The sequence below is a fragment of the Thecamonas trahens genome (assembly GCF_000142905.1).
Source record: "Thecamonas trahens ATCC 50062 unplaced genomic scaffold supercont1.47, whole genome shotgun sequence".
Classification (NCBI taxonomy): domain Eukaryota; order Apusomonadida; family Apusomonadidae; genus Thecamonas; species Thecamonas trahens.
The window spans coordinates 276,841-286,881 of NW_013657633.1; the positions used below are offsets into that span (position 1 = coordinate 276,841).

Here is a 10,041-nt window from a genome sequence, read left to right on the forward strand (position 1 = left end):
TTATTGGCGGACGCCGGCCACCTCCGCCGCCCCCGTTCCGCAGTCCTGACTGCAACCCCGTGACCACACGGTCGATGAGCCACCTCGAGTCAGAGTAGCTGATGAATCATGGCCGAAGTGACTTTGTCAAAGGCTAGGATGAGTCAGGTTGGACGTCGGCGTCGTCGCACTCGTCAACAACCTTACAGCCGCGCTCTTCGCATGAGCGGGAGGTACGCGCCAAACTCGACGGGAGCCACGGGCTTCAGCACACACTTGGTAAGCGATTGCATGGCAGCCTCTATGCGAGCGTCCATCTCGTCAGTGGTGTCGTCCCGCCTCCACTGGAGTCAGCGTCGGCGATGCGATGGCGGACAGTGTCGATCTCGCCTGGCAGTTGCGGAGGACAGAGGAGCAGCGATTGGCGTCGGAGACGCCGTCGCGTTCATCGCTGCTCGCACTCTAGCGAGGATGCCAAAGTCAGCGGTGGCCAAGTGCCACAAGGAGGGGAGGGGGAGGGGGGGGGGGGGGGGGTGGCGCCACCGCCACCGCCCGCCACCGCCACCGCCACCCACTACGTACACACCTCACTGAGGAGTGTGAGGAGTGTGAGGAACATGTCCAACGACCCGACCGACTTCTTTGCATCACTCCTTACCCAAGCCAGTCAGGAGAGTCCGGGCCAAGGCAGTGGTGGTGGCGGTGGTGGTGGGGATACCGCGACAGGGGCAGGGGCAGGGGCAGGGGCAGGTCATGGACTGTCTCCTGGGCAGGTCATGGACTGTCTCCTGCGGGTGGGAGTAGCGATCAAGAAGTTGATTCATTCTTTGCATCTCTCATGGGCAGTAGTGCTACCACCTCGTCGGCATTGCCAGCAGGTGCATCATCATCATCGTCAACGTCAACGTCAATGTCAACGTCAATGTCATCGTCAATGACTGCTGGTGGTGCTGGTGGTGGTGATGGTGGTGGTGGTGTTGGGGCTGGTGGTTCACATGGTGGGCGATCAGTGGCCCTTGCTGAAGGTACGTATGGTGCTTGCGTGCGTGTGTGTGGGTGGAAGAGGGCCATCAATTGGTAGTGATGGCGGTGGTGTGGGTGGTGGTGCTGGCTATCGGATCGCTGGTTGTGGGAGAAAGTGCAGGGCTGGCTCGAGGTGGATGCGGACCATATCCGGCTCTTGCTGCTTTTGGCGACGAAATGGATGGGCGACTAATGGAGACGCGTGCGCGCGCGTGTGTGTGTGTGTGTTTGTGCAATGGTGACAGTGTTTGAGACCGAGTCGACGGATGAGCGAGTGGCCGAGTTGGAGGCGACGATTGAGCAGCTCAAGGCCAAGATGGAGGCGGAAGTGGCTGCAGTGCACGCGTCGCACAAGGCTAAGGCTGCAGAGAAGGACAAATTTGTGATGGAGAACGTGCAGTTGTTGAACGACCAGCACACGATGGAGCTTACTCGGCTCAACAAAGAGGCCGAGGAGCGCGATGCTGAGCTCAAGTCGCTCCGCTCCAAGCTTCGGGGAAAGGACGACGAGATCAAGATTGTTCAGGCCATGGTGGCCGAGGCTCAGGTTGCGCACAACGATGCCGTCGCCCAACTTGCCGCAGGCAAGGAGGAGGCAGCGCGTGCCGTGACACAGGCTGCTGCCGACGCTGCTGACGCCAGTGACCGTGCAACAAAGGCCGAGGCCGAGTTGAAGAGCGCGTGCAGCAAGCTCGACGCCTCGACTGCCGAGAATGCAAAGCTGCTGACCGAGCTGGAGGCCGCAGCAGCTCGTGCCGCCGATGCCGGCGCTCGAATCCAAGAGCTTGAGGCCGAGCTCAAGGCCGCACGCACGGGCGAGGCGGAGACCAATGCCCAGATGGAGCGCGCAGCCGTGACCGAGGCCGAGCTTGAGACTGCCACCTCCCGCGTGCAAGAGGTCGAGGCCGAGCTCGAGTCGCTGCGCTCGCAGCTGGCTAAGGCCGAAGCCGAGATGGCGGCCACCCGCGCCGCGGTCGAATCATCCGGCTCCCGCGAGGCGGAGGCCAAGGCCGAGCTCGAGTCGCTGCGCTCGCAGCTGGCTAAGGCCGAAGCCGAGCTGGCGGCCACCCGCGCCGCGGTCGAATCATCCGGCTCCCGCGAGGCTGAGACCAAGGCCGAGCTCGAGTCGCTGCGCTCGCAGCTGGCTAAGGCCGAAGCCGAGCTGGCAGCCACCCGCGCCGCGGTCGAATCATCCGGCTCCCGTGAGGCGGAGGCCAAGGCTGAACTGGAGACGGCTACCTCTCGCGTGCAAGAGGTCGAGGCCGAGCTCGAGTCGCTGCGCTCGCAGCTGGCTAAGGCCGAAGCCGAGCTGGCGGCCACCCGCACCGCGGTCGAATCATCCAGCTCCCGCGAGGCTGAGACCAAGGTCGAGCTGGATACTGCCACCTCTCGCGTGCAAGAGCTTGAAGCCGAGCTGGCGGCCACCCGCGCCGCGGTCGAGTCCACCGGCTCCCTCGAGGCGGAGGCCAAGGCCGAGCTCGAGTCGCTGCGCTCGCAGCTGGCTAAGGCCGAAGCCGAGCTGGCGGCCACCCGCGCCGCGGTCGAATCATCCGGCTACCGCGAGTCTGAGACCAAGGCCGAGCTCGAGTCGCTGCGCTCGCAGCTGGCTAAGGCTGAAGCCGAGCTGGCGGCCACCCGCACCGCGGTCGAATCATCCGGCTCTCGCGAGTCTGAGGCCAAGGTCGAGCTGGATACTGCCACCTCTCGGGTGCAAGAGCTTGAAGCCGAGCTGGCGGCCACCCGCGCCGCGGTCGAGTCCTCCGGCTCCCGCGAGGCGGAGGCCAAGGCCGAGCTGGATACTGCCACCTCTCGCGTGCAAGAGGTCGAGGCCGAGCTCGAGTCGCTGCGCTCGCAGCTGGCTAAGGCCGAAGCCGAGCTGGCGGCCACCCGCGCCGCGGTCGAATCATCCGGCTCCCGCGAGTCTGAGGCCAAGGTCGAGCTGGATACTGCCACCTCTCGGGTGCAAGAGCTTGAAGCCGAGCTGGCGGCCACCCGCGCCGCGGTCGAATCATCCAGCTGCCGCGAGGCGGAGGCCAAGGTCGAGCTGGATACTGCCACCTCTCGCGTGCAAGAGCTTGAAGCCGAGCTGGCGGCCACCCGCGCCGCGGTCGAGTCCACCGGCTCCCTCGAGGCTGAGACCAAGGCCGAGCTCGAGTCGCTGCGCTCGCAGCTGGAGCTTGAAGCCGAGCTGGCGGCCACCCGCGCCGCGGTCGAGTCCACCGGCTCCCGCGAGTCTGAGGCCAAGGTCGAGCTGGATACTGCCATCACCCGCATCCAAGAACTCGAGGCCGAGCTTCAGACCGCGTGTGCGAGCGAGGCCGAGCTCACACTCAAGCTTGAGGAAGCCGAGGCTCACCACAAGCTTCTCCAGGGAGAGATCAGCACCTGGACCCAGGAGCACGAATCTGCACTTGCGGATCTCCACGCTGCCCGTGCCCGCGCCCGCGATGCCGATGCCCGGGTCAACGAGGTCGAGGCTGCGCTTAACGCCGGTGCAGCGCGGACCAGTGAGCTCGAGGCCCGCCTGACCACGATGGCCGCTTCGCTTCACTCCAACTCGGCCAGCGAGACCGAGTCGAATGCTGAGCTTGCAGCGCAGATTGACGAGCTCAAGTCGCAACTCGCGGCGTCGCAGTCGCGGTTTGAAGAGCACGAGGCGTCGGCGCAGATCGAGCTGCGGACGGCGCTGGAGACCCGCGAGGCACAGGCGCAGGCTCTCGAGCGCGAGCTTGAGCAGGCAATGGCATCCGCATCCGCCGACGCCGATGCCCGCTATGCTGCCGAAGCCGACGCCGCTGAGCTGCGCCGGCTACTGGAGACTCGCGAGGCGCGGGCTCAGGCGCTGGCCCACGAGCTCGAGGCTGCAAACTCCAGCCTCGCTGCTGCCCGCGCAGAGCTGGCAAGCTCGGCCGACAACCTCCGCGCCGACGAGCACGACCAAGCCCGTGCGGCATCGGACGCCCGCGTCACCACTCTCTCTGAGGAGCTCGCCGACGCCGTGGCCATGCAAGACGTCCTTCGTGATGAGATTGCCGAACTCCGGGCCCGCCGCGATGAGCTCGAGTCACAGCTTGCCCGCCTCGAGGCCGACGCCGCCGCAGATGCCAGTCTACGCGAGGACGCCGCCGCGGCGCGCGTCCTCCGTGGCCAAGTCGCCGACCTTGAGCACCAGGTTGCGCTGCTGGAGCGCAGGGCTTCATCCGCACCTCCCGCGCCGCTCGCCAGCGATCTCGAGGCTCTGGAGGCCGAGATCGCGCGGTGGAAGGCTGTCGCCAACGACTCGGCGTCCAACCAGAAGGCGCTGCGGAGCCAGGTGGCGGCGCAGTCAGCCGAAATCGAGGATCTCGCCGCAGCGCTCGCCACTCTCCGCGACGAAAACTCAGCTCCACCGCGCTCGCTCCTCGCCTCGCCGCAGGCGAGCACCGAGCTTCGCGACAAGTATCACGCCCTCATTGCGGAGCGCCGCAAGCAGCGCGAAGCGCTTGCCGCCGCCCGCAAGCAGGTCGCTGTCCTCGAACACGAGCTCGCTGTCCTCCACGAGTCGCGCAAGGCGCTGGTTCTCAACGCCGCCGACGACGCCCGCAAGATCCGCTCCGCTGCCCAGCGCCAGATATCCATCCTCAAGGCGGAACTCAGCTCCGCGCAGGAAGCTGCTGCCCTTGCCGAGCACACCGTCACCGAGCTCCGGGCCTCGCTCGACCGTGAAAAGCGCACCGCCTCCTCCCTTGCTCGCAAGTTTGAGGCCCGCATGGAGATCCTCAAACAGGAGGCCGCCCGCGATGCCGAGCTCGCCGTCCTCACTGTCAAGGACGAGTACGCTTCCCGCCTCGCCCGCGCCGAGGCGGCTGCAAAGGCCCACGTCGAGGAGGACCTTGTCGCTGGCGCCAACGAGTTTAACGATGTCGTCGCAAAGTGGTACGCCGCTAAGGAGCGTGTCACAGAGCTCGAGGCCAAGCTCGCGGACCGCAACTCGGTCATCGAGCAGCACTACTGTGACTTGCTCATCGCCCAGAACACCATCGACGAGCTCCAGGCCGCTGCCAAGCAGACCAGCACACACACCAATCGCTCGCGCTCCTCTCGCTCTACACGGTCATCGCGGGCCAAAGCCAAGGCCAAGGCCAAGTCGAAGGGTAGGTCCAAGGCCAAGTCCAGGTCCAGCTCGTCGCGGGCCAAGGCCAAGTCCAGGACCAAATCGTCGGGGGCCAAGGCCAAACTGCGGCAGTCGCAAGCCAAGGTCGACAACTCACTTGGCCTCTCTTCCCTCTCACTCTCATCATCGTCGAGCTCGTCGTCGAGTTCATCGGGGCGGATGGAGGCCGCCATGTTCTGAGAACTCTTAGCGGTACGTTCGGGCGCATTCTTGCGCGCCAACCCGTGACATACGCACGTGTTAGGAAAAGTCCCGATCCGGGAAGCAGACAGGAGCCATGAGCGACCAGCCGTAAAGGATGAGCGCCAGCCACGACGAGACGATTTTGACCCAGGCGGCGGCCGATCCGGTGTTGACCCGCACGTCGCTCGAGTCACCCGAGATGATCGCCCAGTTGGAGACGAGCATGGCGACGTAGAGCGAGGCGCAGGCAAAGACAAAATGGAAGAACGAGTAGTTGTACTTGACACCGTCCAGCTCGTCGTCAAACTCGGGCAGGCTACCCTCGCCCTGCCCGCGCTCGGCATCGTCGTTGATGAGGTGTTGGCTGGTGGTACCGGAGCTGATGATATCGTCCGACTGGCTCGACGTCCGCAGCGCCGAGTAGACGACTGAGAGCAGGGTAAAGGCGACGCCAAAGACAAACGACGTGTCTTGTGCATCCGACGACGCATCGGTCGTAAAGTGCGAGAGCGAGACTTCGGAGCAGCCTGAGGACGGCGGGAACGAGAGGATGGCCGAGAAGACCAGATATGTCGAGTATGCCACCACAATCGAGCTCTGCAGCAGGCCCGACGCCGGATTGGCCTCCTGCACCGCAGCCGAGACCGACAGCGCCGAGACAGCCATGCCCATGAGCCCGTTGAGGACCACAAAGACCACGTTGGTAGCACATCCGGAGAACTCTGCGAGGAGCACAATGGCGAGGACAAGCGCAAAGAGATATGCCACACCTGTCACAGTCAGCAGGGCGTAGTACCAGCCGTTGCTCTCATCAGGCGCATCGCGCCACTTGGCCAGCCACGACTCGTTCCAGGTGTGGGCAAAGTTGACGAGGAGGACGAGCTGGAGAAGAATGAAGATGGCTGAGCCGATGAGCGCCATCCACGCAATGGTGGCCAGAGAAGAGTTGGGCACGTAGAAAAAGCCAATGACAAGGCCAACGAGAACAATGACCTTGCCAAACCACAGGCCATCATGAAGGAGACTACGGGGATCACGACTTGTTTTGAGGCCGATGAAAAGAAGGGCGAAAGACCATGATACACCGCCAGAGCAAACATAAGACGATACGCAGCAGCAATGCCAAAGAGAGCCACCGGTGTGCTCTTGAGTACAGAGAAGCTCGAGAGCAAGTGCTCGCCCCATCGCGAGACGATCCAAGCCAGAAAGGCAACGATGAGAAACTCGATGAGATAGACGGCGCGCGTAATGGTTGATTTGTCAAAGGGGAGAAGGGCACAGCAGCACCGACACCCGATTCCCAGGCAGCATGACGCCGCTTCAAAAGCGCAACATGCAAGCAAACCAGACATACGTAACGTTGACTCGCTTGTCTACCTTGACTTCAATTGCTGTTCCTATACCTGGCTTGACTCGTGTGCTTGGGCGACAAGTGTGCCCGTGTCCGTCTCGCTCGCGGTCTCTTCGCTCTCTCGTCACGGCTCTCTCGTCGTCGTCTCATGCGCGGATTTCGTGCGTTGCTTCTGAGGACTCTCCACAGAGGTACTGCGGCGTGTGATGGAGGGTGTTATGCTGCTATGCGAGTGCCACGCCTTCAAACTCTGCGCCCATGGTGAGGAATGAGACCTGGGCGTTGTGCTCAAGCTGGGCGAGTGTCTTGACGGTCGGCTTGAGGGCGTCGATGTACTTTGCGGACGATGACGGCGCTTCGACCACGTCCACCTTTTCGCCGTACTTGATCGAGCCCGGAGCGGCGTCAAGGTGCGGCAGGCGGTACTGGGCGTCCATGAACTGGATTTCCTCGGCGATGAGGTCCTCGATGGCACCGAGGAGCGCCGGCTCGTCGTACCAGATGGTGCAGCCGCCGTCGCTGACGAGCGCAGTGTTGCTGCACTTGCCCGACCGCGAGGAGCAAGTATGGAACCAGACACGCTCCTTAGTCGACGCCACGAGCGAGATGGCGAGACCGAGGGTGTCGGCGCGACCGACGCGGCCGACGCGGTGGACGTACTGCGCAGCCTCGTCGGGCAGCGTGTAGTTGATCACAAACGGGAGGCCCGAGATGTCGATGCCGCGCGCCGCCACGTCGGTGCAGACGAGGAAGCGAATGCTGCCGGCCTTGAATGCTTCGAGGTTGGCCGCCCGCTTCGCGTTCATGCCCGAGTGCAGCGCAAGCGCCGCGTACTTGGACACACCCGACGCTTGCCCGCCGGCCACAACCGGCAGACTGTTGAGGTAGGCAGCAACGGTGTCGCAGTCGAGGCGGGTTCTGCAGAACACAATGGCCTGGTCCATGGCGTAGGTGTCGATGAGATCAACGAGGATCTGCACTTTGAGCAGCTTGATGGTGTGCGAGGCGTCGGCGTCGGTCGGCCCGCCAACACGCACTCGATCCTTCTTATGGACCCGGTCGGCCTTGAACACCGGCCGCGACTTGTCGACCCGGAGCACACGCGGGTCGATCCGCACTGCTGCATGGTGGACCGTGGCCGGCAGCAAGTCGTGGCCCTTGAGGTCGACCCAAGTCGGGTGCTGCATCAGCTCTGCGGCGAGGGTGCGGATGACTGGGGTGTGGAGCGTAGCCGAGAAGCACATGATTTGGACCCGGAGTCGGGTCAGCGGCAGCGCTGCGTACACGCTGCGAATGAATGCCGCCGTGTCACCTGCAGAGAGCAAGTCGTCGGCCTCGTCCATGACAAAGAACCGTGTCGAGGCGAGGCTCAGCGCCCCGTTCTTGAGCATCTCCTTGGCCCGCCCGGCCGTCGCCACCACAATGTCCACCCCGCGGCGCAGCCGCGCAGCCTGCTCCTTGGCGTTGCTCCCGCCGGTCAACAGGAGCGTCCGGAGCTGCGGCTCGGGCAGGTACTTGCCAAACGCGTTGATCTGCTCAACAACCTGTTCCGCCAGCTCGCGGGTCGGCTCCAGAATGAGGCAAGCAGGCGCGTGCTCGGCTTCGGCAGGCGCCACACTCCCGCCGGCGACGCGCCAGGCCGGAGGTGCGCTGTCGACCGCCACATAGCCCGACGGCAGCGGGTGCACAAACGGCGTCGCACCAAAGTTGAACACCATCTCCGCGTTCTTGAGGACGACCGCCGGAAAGATGGCAACGCCGTCGAGCGCGGGAGGGATGTCAAACGCCGTTCCAAACAGAGTGCCGTTCTTGGAGAAGCCGACCGTCCGCTGAGTCCTGTCGAGCATGACACCGATGACGTCGCCGAGGCCAAACGGCTCGCCGTACGGCTCAAACTTGCGCTTGTACGACTTCTTGCCCGTCCCGCCAAAGCCAAACGAGCCGGCGTCCGTACCCAGGTTGAGCGTCGCGGTCTCTGTCGCCAGCCCGACCCGGGCCAGCCCCTCGTCCGTCACCTTTGCCTCAAAGTACACCGCGCCATCCACAAAGCCACAGCTCGCCCTCGCCCCTGCCCAATTGTACGCCGCCCGCGACTGAACCGTCAGCCCGTTGTCAGCAATGGCACACGTCAGATCACGATCTTGGGTCGAGAGCACAACACTCTCAGTCGAGGACGAACTCGCGGCCGAGCTGGCGGCTGAGCTGGGAGCCGAGGCGGCAGAGCGACCGAGAGAGACTTGGTCTGAGAGCGTCTCATGGACAATTTGAACGACAGGCAGAGCAAAGGCACCAGTCTTGCCCGTCCCTGTCTCTGCGGCAGCCAATACGTCACCACCTCCAAGAATGAGCGGAATAGCTTCGTTCTGAACAGGGGTGGGCAGCTGCCAGCCAAGTTCCTCTACGGCGGCGATGATTTCTGGGCAGACTCCAAGCTTCTCAAACGCAGACTGACCAAGGTATATCAAAGAGATACCATAACGTAGTGATGTTGTGTTAGTTGTTTGTTGTCTTTGCCCTCTCCCCCCCTTCCCCCCTTCCTCCTCCCCTCCTTCCCCCCCTCCTTCCCCTCTCCCACCACCTCATCATCTAACCAATGGAAATGCCTCAGACTCGCAATTGGAACTCGTACCATGACCAACGATTAAAGTTGAGAGGAATGGTAAAGATTTGGTAGCTATGATTAGTCTCACGTCATGCCTTGATTAATCCGCCATCCATGATGGGAGAGCAACGGCACCGAGTCGCTAGCACTCGCAGCAGGCTGAGCGAAGCAAAGCCATACTTCGATGAGAGCTCCAATGGCATCGACACAATCGGCTCTGGAGGATCGGAGACCGACCGACTGACCCATCCCACTCTGATTACGCCAATTTCTTGCATTGATCTCGGGAGCACGCGAGCTTACGATGGGCACTCATGTACACACGGGTCACCTTGCCAATCAACCCAATATGCTGGCGACAATGGCCAGCGCAGTGTTTGTGAGGACATCTCAAACCGTTGTGCTAGCAGATCGGGTGCTCGGCCGGCAACCGAGAGAGTCGTTGGGTATCGGTCACTCGACTCAAACGCGCGTTCGTTGAGACGCGGTGAAAGACTTGGCCTTGCGTCGGGGCAACCATGTCGGGTACCAACGAAGAAGTGCTTGTCAAGGTACGCCCTTTACACACCACATACCCTCCACCTTTTACTTGCCCCTCACCGACTTTTCCCATGTCTTTATCCTCCATATCCCCCTTGCTAGCACCCGGACTGCCGCCCATGTCGCCAGTCATATTGGTCCCTCTCGCCTCTCCCCCCTGCTCTCCCCTGCTCCCCCCTGCTCCCCCCTGCCTCCCCCCTGCCTCCCCCC

The 10,041-nt window shown here is 63.3% G+C and overlaps 4 protein-coding genes across 4 annotated transcripts in view; 2 read left to right on the forward strand and 2 right to left on the reverse strand.

Moving 5' to 3' along the window:
• Positions 1-732: 732 nt before the first annotated feature.
• On the forward strand, positions 733-5,430 carry AMSG_09307 (methyltransferase FkbM family protein; the record flags this gene model as incomplete). Its single annotated transcript, XM_013899235.1, has 2 exons — positions 733-739; positions 1,248-5,430. The coding sequence occupies 2 exons, from the start codon at positions 733-735 to the stop codon at positions 5,333-5,335; spliced, it is 4,095 nt and encodes a 1,364-aa protein (XP_013754689.1). The 3' UTR covers positions 5,336-5,430.
• Positions 4,875-6,690, reverse strand: AMSG_09308 (membrane protein tms1d; the record flags this gene model as incomplete). Its single annotated transcript, XM_013899236.1, has 2 exons — positions 4,875-6,362; positions 6,422-6,690. The coding sequence occupies 2 exons, from the start codon at positions 6,688-6,690 to the stop codon at positions 5,396-5,398; spliced, it is 1,236 nt and encodes a 411-aa protein (XP_013754690.1). The 3' UTR covers positions 4,875-5,395.
• A 197-nt stretch (positions 6,691-6,887) lies between these two features.
• AMSG_09309 (DEAD box ATP-dependent RNA helicase) lies at positions 6,888-9,343 on the reverse strand. Its single transcript, XM_013899237.1, has 2 exons — positions 9,319-9,343; positions 6,888-9,136 (listed from the first exon to the last, which is right to left on the reverse strand). Exons 1-2 carry the CDS (start codon positions 9,319-9,321, stop codon positions 6,914-6,916), a joined length of 2,226 nt encoding a protein of 741 aa, XP_013754691.1. The 5' UTR covers positions 9,322-9,343; the 3' UTR covers positions 6,888-6,913.
• Positions 9,344-9,759: 416 nt separating this feature from the next.
• AMSG_09310 (uncharacterized protein) overlaps positions 9,760-10,041 on the forward strand; it is a 9,870-nt gene continuing 9,588 nt past the window's right edge. Inside the window, exon 1 of the mRNA XM_013899238.1 lies at positions 9,760-9,842. Within this exon, the coding sequence (XP_013754692.1) occupies positions 9,810-9,842 (33 nt within the window). The 5' untranslated portion in view covers positions 9,760-9,809. The remainder of the gene's footprint in view (positions 9,843-10,041) is intronic.